The following is a 19213-nucleotide window of genomic DNA, read 5'->3' as shown; positions in this document are numbered from 1 at the left end:
CTGTAGGTAGGCAGTGTTCTTTTTTTTTTTTTTTTTTAATTTATTTATTCGACAGAGAGAGAGACCGCAAGAGAGGGAACACAAGCAGGGGGAGTGGGAGAGGGAGAAGCAGGCTTCCTGCTGAACAGGGAGCCTGACATGGGGCTCGATCCCAGGACCTTGGGACCATGACCCGAGCTGAAGGCAGACGCTTAACGACTGAGCCACCCAGGCGCCCCAGTAGGCAGTGTTCTAAGCATTACAAATATCAAACAATTTAATCCTCACTACTCTGACATCAAAACTGTTTCACCCACGTTTTAAAATGGAAACAACGGAAACAGAGCGGTTGAGCAGGTTGCTTGAAGTCACACAGCTGATGAGTTTAACTACCATCTATCTCTCCTACTAGAAGACAAGATCCACACGAGCAGAAGCTGCCTCTGTGAGCGGTCTTGTTCTCTGTTGAGTCCCTGCACCCAGAGTAGTGTGTCACATGTGGCAGGACTATATAAAAGATGTCAGTGACGATGAGACCAGGTTAGAGAGAGAGAGGAATGGGAAAGAAGCCTGGAGAGAAGCTGTGGGGAGATGGTGGAAGAGCTCCTCTGAGGGGCAGCAGTGGGACTGGCAAAAGTGTGGTGGTCTGGAGACGGTGCCAAGGAGAAATGAAAGGTCTTGTGGACAGGTTTAATTTAGCAGATGAGTAAGAGAGGCCAAAAGCCTGGGAATCACCTCCTTCCTTCCTGTTCTGAGTCCAATGTATCAACAGATCCTGTTGGCTCCTCCAAAAGTTGGAACCCAACTGTTCTCAGCCCTCCTCTGCTCCCACTCTGGCCCACAGCATTGTCATCACTCTCCTGGAACATGGCAAGTGTCCTGAAAGGTCACCCACACTGCAGCCAGAGGAGTCCTGATAAAACTACATCAGATCATGTCCCTTTTCTGTTCAAAACGTGCTGGCATGAACACACTGGCCTCTCGCGTCAAAGGACCTGGCCCCTGCTTCCTCTTGGCCCCACTCTCCCACGCCCTCCTTGCTCCCACCATCCTGGCCACCCCAGTGCAGGTCCCACCCCAGGATCTTTGCATGTGTTGTTTCCTCTGAGTGCAAGGTTCTTCCCCAGATTTTCCATTCATCTTCCTCCCTTACTTCTTCAGGTCTTTTCTCAAATCTTAGCTTCTCACTGAGGTTTGTCCATGCCAGCTTATTAAAAATGCAACACCATCCCCCTCACACAACGCTCCTTAACCCTTTCTCTGTTTCATTTTTCTCCACTGCACTTAGGCAGATATATCCTATAAACTTTTTTGGCGTGTCCCCATCACTAGAATGAGTGCCAAGTGATTTTTGTCAGGTTTTTTCACTGCATTTTCTCCAGAGCCCACAATCGCCTCTGACACATTCAATCATACTTGACGGATTAATGAACACCTACTATGTGCCAGATGCTGTGCAATGCACCTGGAAAGCAAGGAAAAAGGAAAAAGGACACGAGGCCCCTGTGGACCTAACAAAATGTGGCACTGACACAGAAGTTGCCGGTTTAATTTGTGACTGGACACACATATAGCCCACAGTGTAGTAAAAGCAAGGTGGGCAGAAATTAGTGTCCTTGTAGGACGTAGACCGTTAAGGAATCATGACCGCTCATCTCAGCCTGAAAAGACCAAATTAACCTGGCAGAGTTGGTGGAAGGGGGACCCCAGCAGAAGACCAGTTTGTAGGCAGGCCCAGAGGGAAGGAGCCCACCTAGTTTAATGAACAGAGATGTCAGCGGGCTGCAGTTTGGTGCTGAAGACGGAGGACAGGGAAAGAGGCCGTATAAGTGGGCCTGCCAGATGAGACGGGCCCTGCGCCCCAATCTAAAGCCTCCAAGAGCTTTAAGCAAGGGATGTGGATCTGCAGTGACTCTGGTTGCAGTGCTGCGAAAGGATCAGGGACAGCGGGGCTGGAAGAGGAAGCTGTGGAGACAAGCTATTGGCAAGGAGTGGGCACTTAAAACCCTGGGCAGGGATGGCGTGACCCAGATGGGAGGATAGCAAGGACAGCGCAGGCCCGAAGACCCTCATCCAAGCCCTCTCCAGACCTGGCACGCGGCTTCTTTGTTCCATGAAACACACACTGGTCCAGGAGGGACAACCAGCCTCTCTCCTCCATGCCCTCAGCCCTTTCGCATCCCCGGGTGCTCTCGCACGTGCCCTGCCTGTCGGCGAGGCCCTCCCAGGCCGCCGCCGCCGCCGCCGCCAGCAGGTGGGCAAGCACCTCACTCGTCTTTGTTCCCCGCCCCCCTGCACCTCCCACTAATGGCGGCAGCTCCCTCTCATGGAGCACTGAAGACGCGACTGCACGATGGGAAACCTCCCACGGCCCTAGACGACCAAACCCTTGACACGAGCGGGTCACACAGAACGTGCGTTTCCACCGAGGGGACCCGGGGAGTCACGGGCCCCGCTACGGAGAGATTCCGGTCTGTCCACCCAAACCCCAGCTCCTTCGCTATTTCTGACCACTCGGCGCCTGAAAGCGGGCTCTGGGGACGTCCCGGCCAGGGCGCTCTCCCGAGGTCCACCCAGACGTCACCCCCACCGGCTGGGACCGCCGAGCGGCTCTGTGCCGCCGGGGAGGAGTGAGTCCTCAGGGCCGGACTCGCGGCGCGGCAGAGCGACTGTGGCCTTGGACTCCCATAAACCCCTGCAGAGGTGAAGCCCCACACTGCCTTTTGACGGGCGGCTATTTAAACCTATCAGCGCAAAGTGGCGGCGACTCTCCGCCCAATCGACTTTTTTTTTTTTTAATCTGAAGGAGCTGCCGTCACGGAGTCCGTCAGCCCAATGGGAGAAGTGGAAATTTCCAGAAAGAACGGGACCAATGGGCGCGGCCAGCGCGGCCACGATTGGCGGACCAAGCGGCCAATCCCTGTCGCAGAAGTTCGCCCCTCCCTCCAATCGTGGAGCCTGGGGTGGGCGGGGCTTTCCGCGAGAATCCAATCCGGAGGCGCGGGGGAGGCAGGGCTGAGGGGATTACTCTCAACTGCCCAATGACAGAGAAGCAAAGATGATGGGCTAGACTTCAAGCCAATAGTAGGGAAGCACAGAATGCCCCCCTAGGGGAGCGCAACCAGTGAGCAGGCGAGGAAGGGGCGGGATCCGGGGGTCCCGGCAGCTTCTAGTAGGTTCCAGAAGGCGGCGCGTGCGGTTGGGAACGCGGAGCGGACGGAGTCGATTCAACGGGGTTCCGGGCTGGGCTATGGAGCAGGTGAAGGGGGAGGGGCGGGCCGAGGCTCCGGGGCCGCTCGGACACCGGCCGAGGCCGAGCCGCGGGTGGAGGAGCGGGGCGGGGCGGGCGCCGAGCGGGGCGGCGGTCTGGGGCCGGCCGAGCAGCGGCGGTGGCGGCGAGCCCGTGAGGGCCGCAGCCCACCGGGCGGGAGGTGAGCAGTGTAGCGAGGCCGGGCCGCGGGGAGCGCCGGGTCCACTCAGCGCCCGTCGCTTGCCGGCTCGGCGAGGAGGGCCGGAGGGCCGGCGACAGTTCGGCCGAAGTCCGGCCCGCGGCGGGCAGAGAGGCCGTGGCTGGGCCCCGGAGGCCTCCCGGGAGGTGGCTGTCGGCTCAGCGGAGGGGGGCGGGGGGGACAGTGGGGGGGGTGCTGGGGGGGGGATGGAGGGGGGCGAGGGGCTTCCGTAGAGGCGGGGAGGGCCGGCTCCACACCGGGGGCTCGCCAGCTGAGAGAGCCGGGATTCCCGACGGAGAAGCCCCCGGGTACTTGGCCACAGTTAACGTGGAGGAATGTGGGGAGCGGGGACGCGAATACACTGGAAGTAGCCGGTGGGGGGAAATACTACTCTTCTGCATCTGGAAGGGCCGGGATGGAAGAGCGTTGAGTGAAGGTTTGATGAGCGGCGGGCAGACTTCTTTGCCTGATGCAGGAAAGGGAGGGTGCCGCCAAAGTCCTTGGAACGGTTTCCATCTCTACCAGTGTTTTACAGATGCATGTGCCGCCCCTCCCTTTCTTCTTTCTTTTCGGTTTTGTGTGTATGTGATTCGAGAGTAGCTCAAGACTGATACTTCTGGAAGGTTGGTTTCTGATTACACAAGGAGGAATTGGTTGCTGTAGAAAATCTAGGCTATGTAGATAAGCAGCAAGAAGTTACTTGTCTCGGCTCAGCATTTTTAGGGGACCGAGTTTGTAGCTGCTGGTGGTTGCTTTCAGTGGCTTCATTATATCCTCCGCGGCCTGGAGGTTGTGAACGGCCTGGAGAGATTTTATTCAGTTGGAAGCTGTTCATTGAAGTGTAGCGATTCATCTGGGGGAAAAACCGGCCCCTTGTTTTCGGTGTGATCTGCAAAGCCTAGTGTTGCTTTTTTCAGGTATAGCCATTACTGCTTTGATCAAATCTGGAGCCTCTGTAGTAAATTAAAAAAAAAAAAAAATGGAGTGGAAATGTGGGGATGAATAAGTTTTTTGCTCACTTGGGATAATTAAATTGTATCTGGGATTAAGTAGACTAAAGTAGAGACAAGAAAAAGATTTCTGGAGTGAGGAACATATTACTTAAAAATTTAAGAAAGGGGTTTGTCCCTCCGTTACCAAAATAAGAAAAACTTTTTATAGCGAACTGCCCATTGTAGGTGAAGCAGATGTGCAGGGAGACTGAATGAATGACTAAACTCAGGGCTGCAACGTTCATGACTGGTGAGCTGGCCACCTGGCATTTTAACTCCAGATGTGTTCGAACCTACTGCTGAACCCATTCACCATGTGACTTCTCTGCATTTGGTTTTTATTTTCAACTGGGAGATCTGTATTCAAGTTGGACAGATTGGCGTGTTCACATGTTTTTTTAATATTTTTCAAATAAGTCCCAGGGTGTAATGTACTTTTTATATTAGAATCAATGCAGAGATACAACTGTGTAACATTTAACAAAATAGTGCTTGCTATTATGTGCATCGTGGGCTGGTATTTTCTATTCTACTTTTAAAGTGCTGGTCACAGCCTACAGACTTGATTTCCTGACCTACTGCGGGTCAGTACTCTGTTTGGCAAATGATGTTTCGTAGGATAGGCAAGAACTTCATGGAACTGTTCTCAGCTGCATCTTGATACTAGCTGAGTTTTTAACTTTTTGCTTTGTGGTCTCCTTCCTGAGTTCTAAGATTTTTATCCTTTGCTGGATTTGGCAGTCTTTGAGTTTTTCCTTCTCAAGGTTGTCTCTCTAACATCTCTGGTTAATGGAGGGAAGTTCCCGATCGGTGTGCCTCAGGGTTCCAAAATCACTTGCATCAGTATGTAACAGTGGTGGGTCAGGGCTGGATGATAGAGTCAGAGAGAGAATGATTTGGTAACTTGATTACATGCTTGATCTCACCAAATGTGTTTGCATTTGAGATGTGGCCCCTCCTCTCTTGTAGGGCATCCCTGGTTAGGAGAAGCCCTCTAATTAGGACCATGTTTTGAATATTTGAGAGGATTGGAGATTAAACCACAAATAGTGTTTTTTTTTTTTTTTAAGGATTTTATTTATTTATTCATGAGAGACAGAGAGAGAGAGAGGCAGAGGGAGAAGTAGGCTCCCAAGGAGCAGGGAGCCTGATGTGGGACTCGATCCCAGGACCCTGGGATCATGACCTGAGCCGAAGGCAGACGCTTAACCATCTGAGCCACGCAGGCGCCCGATAGTGTTTCATTTTTTTGCATACTCTGTATAATAATATTTAAATGTGGCAAAACTGGTTTGGGTGGGCTAGCTCTCACTCACTAAGGAACAGAGCAGTGATCTACCATGCTGTGACCTATCACCACACCTACGAATGGAAATAGGTTCTTCTCTGACCATGGGTGAGTATCTTGATGCTCCCAGAGAAGCCGGCGTGAAGCCTGTGGGTTGTGGAGCGTGTGTCCAAGCACACTTGGTTCACTTCCTTCGTGAATCCCTCTTCTGTGAGGAGCAATGCGGCCTGTGTTTGGTTTATTGTTTGGGCTTCTTGGCATTGTAATGGCAAATTTGTTTTTCCGTGAAAGGACCTCATGAGTGTGTCCTAGAGTGTGTCCTTCATCAGCCCTAAGTAGAGACTTTTGGAAGAGTGGCTGGAATTCTAATTCACACTGGAGCTAGTGGAGAGCAAAGGGTCAGGCTTTTTTTCCTGGTTAATTACTGTTTTCTGGTAGGTTCCAAAAGGTGTGGGAGATGGTAAATGAACTCATTAATGATTTCTCTTTTGGTTTGTAAAATAATTTCTTTGTCGGTAACTGAAGAAAAGTAGAAGTGCCACTTAGAAAATTGGGACCAAGCAAGTGTGTTATGGAGAGAAAAAGTACCTTGGCTTTTTTTCCCCGTCAGGTAAATGAGCTAAAAGAGAAGGGCAATAAGGCCCTGAGTGCAGGCAACATTGATGACGCTCTACAGTGCTACTCTGAGGCCATTAAGTTAGATCCCCAGAACCACGTGCTCTACAGCAACCGCTCAGCGGCCTATGCCAAGAAGGGTGACTACCAGAAGGCTTACGAGGATGGCTGCAAAACCGTAGACTTGAAGCCTGACTGGGCCAAGGTAAGCTGTGGGCGCGCTGGGGCTCTTCGGACTTCACAGGTACGCCTTCTGGTACGCCGTTTTTGCATACTGGGCCCTCCTGACCTGGCTTGTTGTGTGTCCCTGTAAACGGATAGTTGATTACCCGTCCATTCTCCTCCCTGAGTGTGTTCCTCAGACTGATGGTACAGGTCGCCAAGTCTGAGATACCATCCGTTGTTGAGACGGGTCTTATCTCTTGTACTGCTGAGAGAGAAAATGCTGCCAGAGAAACGGACAGCCCTGGGTCGTAAGATAAGCTGAGGTGGGGAGGGTGAGCATCTTTGATACTTGTCTGGATTCTTCGTTCTCAATCTTGGCATTATGTGCTTCTCCTCCTGTTCTTTGGTCTTCGCGTGAATACCCGTTTTGTCCCATGAAATGTAGAACAGATTCTTTAGATTTCATCTTCTGGACTTACCTCTAGATGTCCTTTGTTTTGTATCCTTTTTTGCTGGTTTAAGGGCTATTCACGGAAAGCAGCGGCTCTTGAGTTCTTAAACCGATTTGAAGAAGCCAAGCGAACCTACGAAGAGGGTTTAAAACATGAAGCAAATAATCCTCAGCTCAAAGAGGGCTTACAGAATATGGAGGCCCGGTTGGCAGGTAGACACCAATACACTGTTGGGGTTTTTTGTTGTTTTTTTTTTAAACAGGGTTAACTTTGAGGCTCCCCGCCTAAATGTCAGGCTTATAGACTACAGGGGCATCATGGCTCAAGGGAACCGATTTCTAGTAACGTGCTTTCCTTTGTTCGGAACAGAGCGGAAATTCATGAACCCTTTCAACATGCCCAATCTGTACCAGAAGTTGGAGAGTGATCCCAGGACAAGGACGCTGCTCGCTGATCCTACCTACCGGGAACTGATAGAGCAACTACGAAACAAGCCATCCGACCTGGGCACGTAAGTCAAGGCAGCATGGTTTGTCTTTGGAAATGGACGTGGACATTGTGCTTCCTGGGATTTTTATGGTCGGGCATAGGGGGAGGAGGGTGTCCCTCACTCACACAGCAGTGTTTCTGTCTTTGACTTTTCTCTAACGAGCAGTAGTGTTTGTTGGTTGTTTATAGTTCTAGAAAGGGTCAAGGGGGACATACATCACAATAATTTGGAATTTTTTCCTAAGTTTCTATGCCTCTTCACTGCTCTACTCTAATTCTGATCTGGCACCCACCCTATCCTTTCCATGCACACCAGATGCTGTCTGTTGGTACGTTGGAGTGGAAACTTGTGGTTGAGAAGAGCGTCAGGTGTAAAGATGTGTTTCTTAAGTCGTGCTGGATGAGATGGAGTATACCTATAACTCATTTCTCTGTGTATCTTCTGCCTTCAAGAAATAAATCTGACAGTTGTTACCTCGTTTTAGATGGATTGTCGAAGGATAGGGTATTTCTTGGTGGTACCTCGTGGATAGTGCAGAATCCAGCAGTTTTTCTGTGGAGGAGAAGCTCTTGTATGCAGTCATCTGAGATTTAGCAGTCAGTGGGGGTTTAAAATTAGTTGTGAAAAATAATTGTGGTTTTCTTTTCTTTTCTTTTCTTTTTTTTTTTTAATCAATGCTAGGAAACTGCAAGATCCCCGGATCATGACTACTCTCAGTGTCCTGCTGGGGGTCGATCTGGGCAGTATGGATGAGGAGGAGGAAGCTGGAACACCTCCCCCACCTCCTCCTCCCAAGAAGGACACGAAGCCAGAGCCAATGGAAGAAGATCTTCCAGAGAATAAGAAGCAGGTCTTGTTTTTCCTCCTTATTGTCACACATTCCTAAACAACCTAGTCAGCCAGCAGTCCTTGTCAGGCAGGAGCACTGTGGGTCGGGGCGGCTGTAACAGTTTTTGAGCGTCCGGGTGCTATTGTTACCAGAATGGTCAGTATGTTAAAAGGTTGACTTGCCAGGCGATTTCATGAGAATGGTGTATCTCAGAGACTTGCAGCAGGGGGCTGTTGGGGCAGGCCAGTAAAGTTCTGTGTGTGATTCTTGTCCTCGCTGGGATCCAGAGAAATGTTGTCTACACCCATCTAATTTAGGCTCCTGTTTTCTGGTCGGATGTGGTGTGTAGTTGAAAGTTGTCCACTTAGCAACACAGTCTTCCAGAGCAGGAGGCATGTGCTTACACGATTTTATTTCCCTTCTTATAAATGGGAACAGCAGATTGTTGCCAAATTTAGCACCTTCAGATGGGTAAGCGTTGGTTGTTCAGGGTGTCTCAGAGCTGGAAAAGGGCCCTATGATGTGGGTGGTAGCAAGCTCTGCTGAAGACTGCTGCCACCGGGCCAGCCCCGTTTCATCCTCTCCCCACCCCCCTGCCGCTGTTCCCTGACAACTGAGACCCCCAGAAGGCCGCGGGACAGAAACCGCCTTGGCACAGCCTCTCCCAGTAAAACCGGGCACAGAGCTGCTGTCCTCTTGGAGGTTAGTGCAGGCTGGAGAGATTTCCTCTCCCCCAAAGAAGCTCTCTGCTTTCTGATAAAATGCAGGAGAGTAGATGGAAAGGGGGGCACTTCAGAGGAAGTGGAGATGAAAGTTTTTAATTTTCCATTCCAACACTCAGCCCCTCACTTTTCAGTTCACAGCTGGTTGAGAAGATGCCGGCAGATGTGGTGACCTGTTGGTCGTACGTGCTATACGGGACCGGGGGCAGGTCCCAAGCTCTTGCGCTCTCTGCCATCTGGGTTAGATTTGCTCAGTACTCCTTCCACACTTCATCTAGGCACTGAAAGAGAAGGAGCTGGGGAATGAGGCCTACAAGAAGAAAGACTTTGACACGGCCTTGAAGCACTACGACAGAGCCAAGGACCTGGACCCCACCAACATGACTTACATGACCAATCAAGCAGGTGAGGCCCAGGCCGAGGGGTAAGTGCGTTGTCAGGCAGTCCTGGGGAGAGACAAGGGCTGACTCTTCCTTAACCATCCTGCCTGGCAGCCGTGTACTTCGAGAAGGGCGACTACAGTAAATGCCGGGAGCTTTGTGAGAAGGCCATCGAAGTGGGGCGAGAAAACCGAGAAGACTATCGACAGATTGCCAAGTACGCGTGACCTTCGGCGGTACCTCGAGTGGTCTGGAGGGGTCAATGTCCAAGACTTAAATTTTCCTGCATGGGGAGGAGGGTTGCTGGCCACATCACCTGCTCTGTTAACGGTGGGCTGGAGAGGAGGCCGCAGGCATGGAGACAAAAGGTGTTTGGAGGGCGTAGTGTCCCAGTGGTGATGGGGGCCTTATTTCTAGTTGCTGATGTCTTTTCTCTGCAGGAGCTGACCTTGTCCCTGCTCTGCCCTTAGCAGATTCTTTTTTGCTTGTTTTTGTCAGAGCTTACGCTCGAATTGGTAACTCCTACTTCAAAGAAGAAAAGTACAAGGATGCCATCCATTTCTATAACAAGTCTTTGGCAGAGCACCGAACCCCAGATGTGCTCAAGAAATGCCAACAGGTGGGTAGGGAAAGAATGGGGATGTTTTAAGTTCTTATTCCTTATAGTTGCAGTTACTTAGTAGTGAACCTTAAGTTTTTTTAAGTAGTGTTTTTGGTCATTTTATATAATGTCCTTGTCACACGATAGCACATAAGGAATAACTCAGGTTGTTTGCTGTACTTTCTTATCGGCCAAGATTTAAACCTTCTGCTGAGGGTCAGTGCATTGAGTGTTATGGTTCTTATTGTAACTTAAGATTTTTTTTTTACCTTACATAACCAAAGTGTTATGTATTGTGCCAGTTGTCATAAACTATGGGGGGGGGGTGATTTTATTCATGAAAAGATTGGTCAGAAAAAATTTTTTTTTTTTTTTTAAGATTTTATTTGAGAGAGTGCTTGCGCACACACAAATTGTGAACAGGGGCAGGGGGAGAGGGAGAAGCAGAGTCCCTGCCAACCAGGGAGCCCCATTCAGGGCTCGATCTCAGGGCCCTGGGATCATGACCTGAGCAAAGTTAAACGCTTAACCGACTGAGCCACCCAGGGGCCCCAAGACTGGTCAGAAAATTGTGTTATTGACACATGGATCATTTTCAGGGGCTTGCTTGCCTTTTTTGTTTTGTGTGGGGTTTTTTTTGTTTTTGAGTGAGGGGAGGTGGAAGGGACAGAGGGGGAGAGAGAGAATCTTAAGCAGGCTCCACACCCAGTCTAAGCTGAAACCAAGAATTGGACGCTTAACCCAGTGAGCCACCCAGGCACCCCACAGTGTACCTTGATAATGAATATGTAATTTTCTAAGTAATCTCTGCACCCAATGTGGAGCGAACTCACAACCCTGAGATCAAGAGTTGCATGCTCTTTGAACAAAAACTAAAATGTTGCCCACAGTACTTTTTGGAAATCAAAATCCACATCAGGATTTTTCTAGTGCAATATTTATGTTCATGAGAGTTTAAATGATTGTCCAAAGAATTATTTTTTCTTAGGCGGAGAAAATTCTGAAGGAACAAGAGCGGCTGGCTTATATAAACCCTGACTTGGCGTTGGAGGAGAAGAACAAAGGCAATGAATGTTTTCAGAAAGGTACATTATAGCCCAGGTGATGGAGGAGTCGTCCAGAGCTATCCTCTGTGCCTCGGCTGCCCGTGTGCTAAATAAATAGTCCCTGGTGTGGGGGAGGGTGGCTTTTTGCTTTCTAAAAAAGTTTTTTTCCTTTATCCAGGGGACTATCCCCAGGCCATGAAGCATTATACAGAAGCCATCAAACGGAATCCAAAAGATGCCAAATTGTACAGCAATCGCGCTGCCTGTTACACCAAACTCCTGGAGTTTCAGCTGGCGCTCAAGGTGGGCAGGTCTGGGAATGTGGAGCAGGCACTATGGCAATGACCTGTACGTGAGGAATGCGGTTTTTTTTTTTTCCTATTTTCATCAACATTTGCTTGATGGTTTTACTTTGATCTTAGAGTCAAGGTGGTGGTGTGTGTATGTGAGTTTTGTAAAATGCAAGCCTGACGTCTGCTCCGTCCTGGCTTGTGGAGTTATATTAGTGATTGGGAGTATTTGGAAAAGTGGATCTTGGGGGCGCCTAGGTGGCTCAGTCTGGTTAAGCGTCTGACTTCGGGCTCAGGTCATGATCCCAGCATGGGGGGATCGAGTCCCGAGTTGGTTCCCTGCTCAGTGTGGAGTCTGCTTTTTCCTCTGCCCTCCCCTTCCCCCACTTGTGCACTCAGGCACGCGCTTTCTCTCTCAAATCTTTAAAAGAAAGAAAAGTGGGGGCACCTGGGTGGCTCAGGTGGTTAAGCGTCTGCCTTCGGCTCAGGTCATGATCCCAGCGTCCTGGGATTGAGCCCCGCATCAGGCTCCCTGCTTGGTGGGGAGCCTGCTTCTCTCTCTCTAACATTCTCTCTGCGTGTGCTCTCTCGCCCTGTTAAATAAGTAAATAAAAGGAAAGAAAGAAAAGTGGATCCTTTTCCACCTTTCCTGATGATAGATTCCTTTTCTTTGTTGTTCTTGTTCTCCCCTTCCCCTTTTTTATTCTAACCTTCTGAGCGTCCAGGTCAGTGGTCTCCAGTGCATTCATACTGTGTGCAACCCTCACCACCATCCACCTTCGGAACCTTTTCATCTTCCCAAACTGAAACTGCACCCTTTAAACACTGACTCCCTGTTCCCTCTCCCCCGGCCCCTCACGGCCGCCGTTCTGCTCTGTCTCTGTGAATGTGGCCCCTCTAGGGACCTTCTGTAAGTGGAACTGGCCAGCGTGTGTACTTTCGTGTCAGGCTCATTTCACTGAGCACCATGTCGTCTTCCTTTTGAAGGCTGAGTGCTGTTCCGTTACACGGACACGCCATGGTCCGCCTGTCCCCCTCCTCCATTCTCCGTCCGCAGCACTGGTGGTTCCCCCCTTGCGGCTGCTGGGGTCCTGTGTCCGTGGTGGGGGGCATGTGGCCTCTGTTGGGGGCCCCCAACTTCAGTTCTTCTGGGAGAAGTGCTGTGTCACTGAGTAGTTCAAGGTTTAATTTTTTAATTATTTTTATTCATATATTTTTTGGGGGAACCACGGTATTGTTTTCCACAGCGGCTTTACCATCTGCCCTCACTTTTTGATTAGGTCAGTTAGCAGGTGTGCTGTTCTCGGTCACATTGGGCATGGTCAGGTGTAGTTCTGTCGACACCATGAAGGGAGTTAGTCCCCACTGCTCTCTCGAACGCAAACTGTCTGGTGCTTCTATTGGCGATTTTTAAACCATTCTCTAGATGACTATCCGTGCTGATCAGTAGATGACTTTTAAAATGTTGTCCAAGGGGCGCCTGGATGGCTCAGTCATTAAGCGTCTGCCTTCGGCTCAGGTCATGATCCCAGGGTCCTGGGATCGAGCCCCACATCTCGGGCTCCCTGAGCGGCAGGAAGCCTGCTTCTCCCTCTCCCTCTGCCCCTGCTTGTGTTCCCTCTCTCGCTGTCTATCTCTGTCAAATAAGTAAATAAAAATCTTTAAAAAAAATTAATAAATACAATGTCCAGTCTGGACCACCTCTTTAAAAAAATTTTTTTTTATTTATATGTGTGAGGGGTGCCTGGGTGGCTCCGATGGTTAAGTGTCTGCCTTTGGCTAAGGTCATGATCTCCAGGTCTTGGGATTGAGCCCCATGGTCGGGCTCCCAGCTCAGCAGGGAGTCTGCTGCTTCCTCTCCCTCTGCCGAGATCTTCCCCTGTTTGTGCTCTCTCTCTCTCTTTCTCTCCCTCTCTCTCCCTCTCCCTCTCAAATGAATAAATAAAATCTTTTTTTAAAAGATTTTATTTATATATTTGAGAGGAGGGGAGAGAGAGAACGAGTGTGGGGAGGGGCAGAGGGAGAAGCAGACTCCCTACGGAGCAGGAAGCTATATGTGCCCGAGACCAGGACGCCAGAATTGTGACCTGAGCCGACGTCAGACGTTTAACTAACTGAGCCACCCAGGCGCCCCAAGTCTGGACCACCTTATGGGAAGGTGACAATGTGACCCATGCAGAGACCCCAGTACCTGAGTCCATGCTAGTTTTTGTTGTTGATGCCACTATCTTCTGGGCCCTTGTCTGGCTTAGGGGGACATCAAAGCCAGGTCATTTCGCCTAGTGGTCACCTGTGAGGGAGAGTGGTACTTCCCCAGCTAGGAACCGAACCATTTCTGGGCTAGCTTTTTGCCGGAATAGTTGGAAGTAGGTCTGGGTGTGAAATGATAGTGTATGGCATTTTTTTCCCCAGAATTTTCCATTTCATAGGCACTTCAAACAAAAACACCCGAACGCCTGTGTGTCCTCCACCTTTTTGAGCAATGAGCATGGACGTGTTTTTGCCGAACCATTTGTGAAAGGAAGTGGGATATGTTTGGCACTCCACGTCTGAGCTCCTGAGTGCACTTTTCTTGAAGTGTCATTAGCTCCTGGCAATAGAGGGACAAAGAGCGTAAGGCCGGGTGATGTGGGGCTCTTCAGATTTCCCCACTTAACTGAAACTGTGTGGTAAAGCCGTCAGGATCGAGGCCCGTGCATTTCATCTGGTTTGCGTGCATGTCCTCTTCCATTTCTCAAGCTAGAAGTTTCCCCACCTTTTGCGGATTTTTCCATAATCTCAGCTCTTTGAAGAGTCCGGGCCACTTGTCTTCTGTGGGGTGGTCCGTAGTCTGGGTTTGTCGACCCTCATGGTTTCACTTGACTTGCGCTTCTCCCTCCTCTGCTAGGCCTTCTGTGAAAGGGCCCGGGTGCCTGGATTAACAGCAGCTCGGGATGCAAGACAAGGACACTGTCGTGGGTCTGGGTGAAGTGTTCACTTATTCCAAATGATCAGTCTGTCTTCAAGCCTCACTTCTCTCCTCTCTCCTTTCTAGGACTGTGAGGAATGTATCCAGCTAGAGCCCACCTTCAGTAAGTGCTTTTCTGCCACTCCTCCCCCGTCCCTCGACACTGGCGCAGAGATGGAGAGTGGGAGAGGACGTGCTTGCCCCCCCCATTGTCTCGGGGCTGGTGGCCGTTAGGACCTAGCATCCGCGGGCGAGACAGATGTTGGGGTTCCCATGGGAAGGTGGAAGTGGCATCCTGCAGAGCTGTGTTCTGATGATGCCTCACCTTTCTCTGCAGTCAAGGGCTACACCCGGAAAGCGGCCGCCTTGGAGGCGATGAAGGACTACACGAAAGCCATGGACATCTACCAGAAGGCCTTAGATCTGGACTCCAACTGTAAGGTGGGGCTGCTCTTGGCCGCCAGGGGGCTCTCCCCTGCCTCCATTTCTCCTTTGGGTCTTCTCGGTGTTGGTTTGCTGCTGCTTGCCTCTTGCCTGTTTCTCCGTCTGTCTGTCTCCCCCCTTCTCAGTTCCCTTTGTTACTTTGGCCCTGCTGAAGCAGCGAACTGGTCAGTGCTCATGCGCCCCTTTCTGGCTTTGCTGGGAGGCAGGAGGCGGCGGACGGTTACCAGCGCTGTATGATGGCCCAGTATAACCGCCACGACAGCCCCGAAGACGTGAAGCGACGGGCCATGGCCGACCCTGAGGTGCAGCAGATAATGAGTGACCCGGCCATGCGGCTCATCCTGGAGCAGATGCAGAAGGACCCCCAGGCGCTCAGCGAGTAAGTGGAGTTGGGGGAGACGGAAGAGGGGAAGGTGAGCTGCGAAGTGGCCCAAGCTCTGGGGGGGTTACTGTGTATGGCTTGCTTACAGCTGAAAAGGCGGGCCGCAGCTGGTGAGCTGGAAGGGCTTCGTGGCTGTGTTTGCCCCGATCGCTTGAGCGGTCTGTTGGAAAGACCAGTTTTGCAGGGAGAGCGGCTTCGGCTTCAAGCTGTGTCCGCGGTTCGTGCGGGGCGGGGCGGTGCTGCCCGCGGGCCAAGGCCTCCGCGGAGCCGTCTTAGCCAGGACTCCTGCTTGGCCGCCTCCTTGTTGGGCCTTCCGCAGGGTTTGCATTGGGGTTGCTCCGAGAGCAAATAAGACCTTTTTAGGTTAAGTCTCGTGTCTCATAACTTTGCTTTTTGTTCATTAGACACTTAAAGAATCCTGTAATAGCACAGAAGATCCAGAAGCTGATGGATGTGGGTCTGATTGCAATTCGGTGATGACTTGCTCATCATCCCCTTCCCTTTGCCCTCATGTGGAAAGAGGAGCTGGGACCGCAGCTAGCAGCGCGGAGCAGAGGGGAGAGCAGGGGAAAGTGAACAACTTCTCTCTATATATTTATATAGACCTATGTGGAAGATACAGAGACTCGTATTACGTTACTCGCACCGCCGCTGCCTCTGGGCCCTCCCAGCACACGCATGGTCTCTTCCGCTGTCCTCGGGTTCCCTGTTCCCTTCCCCGCCCTCAGTCGCCGTCTCAGCTGCTCTCCCATAGTTGGTTATTTTTTATTTGGGGCAGTGGGCATGTGTGGGGAGGGGAGGCTCTTCTCCCCCAACCTCCGGGCCAGCTGTCTTCACATTGTTAACTCCACGTGCCCTTCTCCAATAAAACAAGCCAGTCGGGCGTGGTTATACATTGTTACGTCCTTGTGATTTTTTTTGCCAAGTGACCCTGAAGTGGTTGCCCCATAGGGGTTACAACCTGGAGTGTGCGAGAGGTGGAAGTGTCAGCTGGGCACCGGAACCTCTTCCTTTCCAAGGGGACGGATCAGTGGCACCTCAGCATGCTTCGGTCACTAGGTGGCACTGTTGCCCAACAAGCCGCTGAAAGGGAGCCTGGGGCCTTCCGACCCTAACTCCAGAGGTTCAGGTCAACATTCTGGCGCTTCCCACATCGTTCATCACGCTCTCATCTCAGAACCAGAAACCAGCTAAATGGAGGGAACACTGGGTCCCACCCAAGAACAAAAACGTTTCCTATTGGTAGTGTTCAGATCTCTTGGGAGACCATCTCTGTCAGCTGCTCTATGATGGTTTTAGTCTTTAAAGAACTCGCTGCTCTCAAGGCACCTGGGAGAATCGGTTGGTTGGTCATCCGACTCTCGGTTTTGGCTCAGGTCACGGTCTCAGGGTTGTGGGATTGAGCTTCTTGTCAGGCTCCATGCTCATCGGGGAATCCGGGTTTTTTCTCTCTGCGCATGCATGTTACCTCTCAAATCTTAAAAAAAAAAAACAACCACTCACTTCTCACACTTGGCTCTTTGCTCAGAGGAGGTTCCTCTGCACCTTCAAATCCGGGTTCATCCCACACCAGCTGCCTCCACTGAGCCGCCTAAAGTTCAACCCCAGCATCAAAGTCCTGTACCCGAGGTGCTCGGTGGGGGTACTGTGTCTGCCCTGGCCCCCCTTCAGTTGGCCCCACTGTCACCAGAAAAGGTCGGTGATGACATTGCCAAGGCAGCCAGTGATTGGAAGGGCCTGAGAATGACAAACTTGAGGACAGGCCCAGATCCAGGCGGGACCTGTTGCTGCTGTCCCGATAAGCAGAGTCTCAAGGAACCCCCAAGAGACGGAAGCAGAAAAACATTAAGCCCAGTCCAAATTACCACTTTTGATTTATCAACATTGCCTGACAGATACAGCCCCAGTCTCGAGCTAGAGAGTTCTCTGGAACCATTAAAGAGGTCCTGGAGACTGCCCAGTCCGTGGGCTGTGGTGCAGCAGGGTGCCCAGCTGGTTGAGAACTACCAAGGAACATCCTTCAATAAAGGATCATTTGACAACCCAAAAAACCCCTCACAGCTCAACTGAAAGCTTTCTAATTACACTTGGACATGGTTGCAGCAAGCTATTTCTAAAACCCTGGACTGGGGTGGGAGTAAAACTTCCTCTTTTGCTCCAACAGCGCAGCTTTCTGAGCTAGGAAGCTGCTGAGGCCAGCAACTGGCTGTACTTCCTGCTGCCTTGACTTTGCATAAGCTGGCTTTCCCGGGGGTATCTTCCACCGGCCCCTTCCTCTATCTGGGCAGCAAGGTCAGAAATCCTCATCTCCACGGGCCATTCTGCTGCTCTTGGGTGCAACTGACACTCTTCGGGCTCTATTCCCTCCGGCCCCAAACGATTCTCTCTGGGAAGCCTCGATTCCTGCCGGGAGCCAGCAGGGAGCATCAGGCCTCTGCTCTACCAAAGCTGACCTCCCAGTGCAGGCGATGGGACCCTCCAGGGTCACATTTGAGTGGGGATTTGACGGGCGTGACCCTTGGGTTACTCGGGGTGAGCCAGAATGTCACACAGAGGGACAGAGGGGAGGCGGCAGGTTGGAAGCCTTAAGCCCTGGAGGCGTGGGGCCAGGAGGTTGTGAATGACCAGGGGCCAGTTCTGGTTCAGCTGTTGCCTCGGGCGGCTCGAAGGTTTACGTGTTTGGAAATAGAGGCCCTAAGGAAACACTTAAGGAAGCTGTTTGCCTCGGGGTCTTCTTCAAGGATCTACTTGTTGGTGATAAGGGACCTCCCGGGCTGGAGCTCCCTTGAACTTCCAGCTTCCTAAATCACCTGGATCCAATCCTTTCAGCTGCACGGCTCTTCCTCCCGACAGCACAGTGACGTGCCATGGCCCAAAGCCCCCCGCACCCCCCAACTCTGTGACAGGCTGGAGATGGGAGGTGACTTCCTCCTGGGGACTCTGGGTGCAGAGAACATGAGTTGGTGACTTCCCTAGTTCGAACTGAGCTGCTTCCCTCCAGACGAGGGGACGCTCCGTGTGGTGGTGGGACCCCGGCCGGCTCCTCCCTTGCTTCCTGTGCTCCCCGGGAACAAAGGTGGGGCCACAAACGGGAGCCCTGGGCAGCCTGCTGGCTGTTCGCTTCCTGCACCCAGCGTGGGCCCTCCCTGGGGAGGGGCTGAGCCCGCCCTGCTCATGATAAGGCGCAAGGGCTGCCCTCCGAAGAAAGCTCCAAAGAGAAAGCAAAGGGGGAAGGAAGCACTCACTGAGCTGCAGGTGTTTAGACTGAGGCCAGGAGTGGCTGACACTCCAACCCCTCCGCACTGCAGCCCCCAAACCCTTACAGGCAAGGTAAGCTGGGGCGGCGGCTGAAGGCCCAACCACCTTGTCCTCACCCTCCTGCAGCCCCTCTGCCCTGCATGCCTCTCTCCGTGCGGCACCCTGGACTTCTCACGGCCCTAGAGAGGCCTTGGCTGGCTTGGGATGTCTGGATCCGGGCTTTGGGCCAGGAGAGGGAGTATTTTCTGATTTGGGTCCCCCACCATTTCCAGGGTGGGCAGCTGCCAGTGTGGGTTTGGGGGTGAAATGTGGGCTGGGGAGGCAGATGGAGGTTGTGCCAGGCTCTGGCATCAAGCTGGGTGATCTTGAGTGAGCCCATTTCTCACTCTTTCTGGGCCTCGGTCTTCCTGTCTGTAAGATGGGAGTGGGTTGGACAGCCCCGTGCAGCTAGACCACCGGAAATGGTGAGAGGGCCTGAGGTTTGCCTGGACCAGCTCAGCGCCCGTGTCTCGCCGCTGCCGTGACATCCTGGCCCACCGGCATGCTCTCTGCTCCCCTGCCTGTCCAGGTCACCACAGGGCCACTTCTACTTGAACGTGGGCAGCCTACAGGGCCCCGGCCCCCTGCCCGCCGTGCCTCCTTCCCAGCCTCCGGAGAGCCGCCACAGCCATGGCGGGGATGAAGACGGCCACCGGCGACTACATCGACTCGTCCTGGGAGCTGCGGGTGTTCGTGGGAGAGGAGGACCCGGAGGCCGAGTCTGTCACCCTCCGGGTCACGGGGGAGTCGCACATCGGCGGGGTGCTCCTGAAGGTCGTGGAGGAGATTAGTGAGTGTCCCACTGCCCGCGCTGCTGACCTCAGCACCACGGGGCGGCTGTAACT

At 52.1% G+C, this 19213-nt stretch overlaps 2 protein-coding genes across 3 annotated transcripts in view; both read left to right on the top strand.

Moving 5' to 3' along the window:
• Positions 1 to 3082: 3082 nt before the first annotated feature.
• On the top strand, positions 3083 to 15964 carry STIP1 (stress induced phosphoprotein 1). The gene is made up of 14 exons (XM_045893423.3): positions 3083 to 3238; positions 6319 to 6528; positions 7011 to 7152; positions 7310 to 7451; positions 8112 to 8280; positions 9260 to 9386; positions 9476 to 9578; positions 9860 to 9980; positions 10951 to 11047; positions 11187 to 11311; positions 14333 to 14369; positions 14583 to 14686; positions 14896 to 15068; positions 15476 to 15964. Exons 1-14 carry the CDS (start codon positions 3230 to 3232, stop codon positions 15546 to 15548), a joined length of 1632 nt encoding a protein of 543 aa, XP_045749379.2. The 5' UTR covers positions 3083 to 3229; the 3' UTR covers positions 15549 to 15964.
• The window catches only part of FERMT3 (FERM domain containing kindlin 3), a 21363-nt gene continuing 17079 nt past the window's right edge, over positions 14930 to 19213 (top strand). The window contains exons 1-2 of one of the 2 annotated variants that reach the window (XM_064576254.1): positions 14930 to 15068; positions 18898 to 19158. In XM_064576254.1, the coding sequence (XP_064432324.1) occupies positions 18999 to 19158 (160 nt within the window). In that variant the 5' untranslated portion in view covers positions 14930 to 15068; positions 18898 to 18998. Of the gene's footprint in view, positions 15069 to 16111; positions 18402 to 18897; positions 19159 to 19213 lie in introns of those variants that run through there. The other variant, XM_045893419.3, reaches the window with a different exon arrangement.

The sequence above is a fragment of the Mirounga angustirostris genome, unplaced genomic scaffold (genome assembly GCF_029215605.1).
Source record: "Mirounga angustirostris isolate CCGP_5_RB_7025 unplaced genomic scaffold, mMirAng1.0.hap1 SCAF_13, whole genome shotgun sequence".
Classification (NCBI taxonomy): domain Eukaryota; kingdom Metazoa; phylum Chordata; class Mammalia; order Carnivora; family Phocidae; genus Mirounga; species Mirounga angustirostris.
This window is presented reverse-complemented; position numbering and strand designations above follow the sequence as displayed.

Coding starts and splice junctions, on each gene's coding strand:
- STIP1 (XM_045893423.3), top strand. Junction 9,579..9,859: donor GACTATCGACAGATTGCCAA/GTACGCGTGACC, acceptor TGTTTTTGTCAG/AGCTTACGCTCGAATTGGTA. Junction 9,981..10,950: donor TGCTCAAGAAATGCCAACAG/GTGGGTAGGGAA, acceptor ATTTTTTCTTAG/GCGGAGAAAATTCTGAAGGA.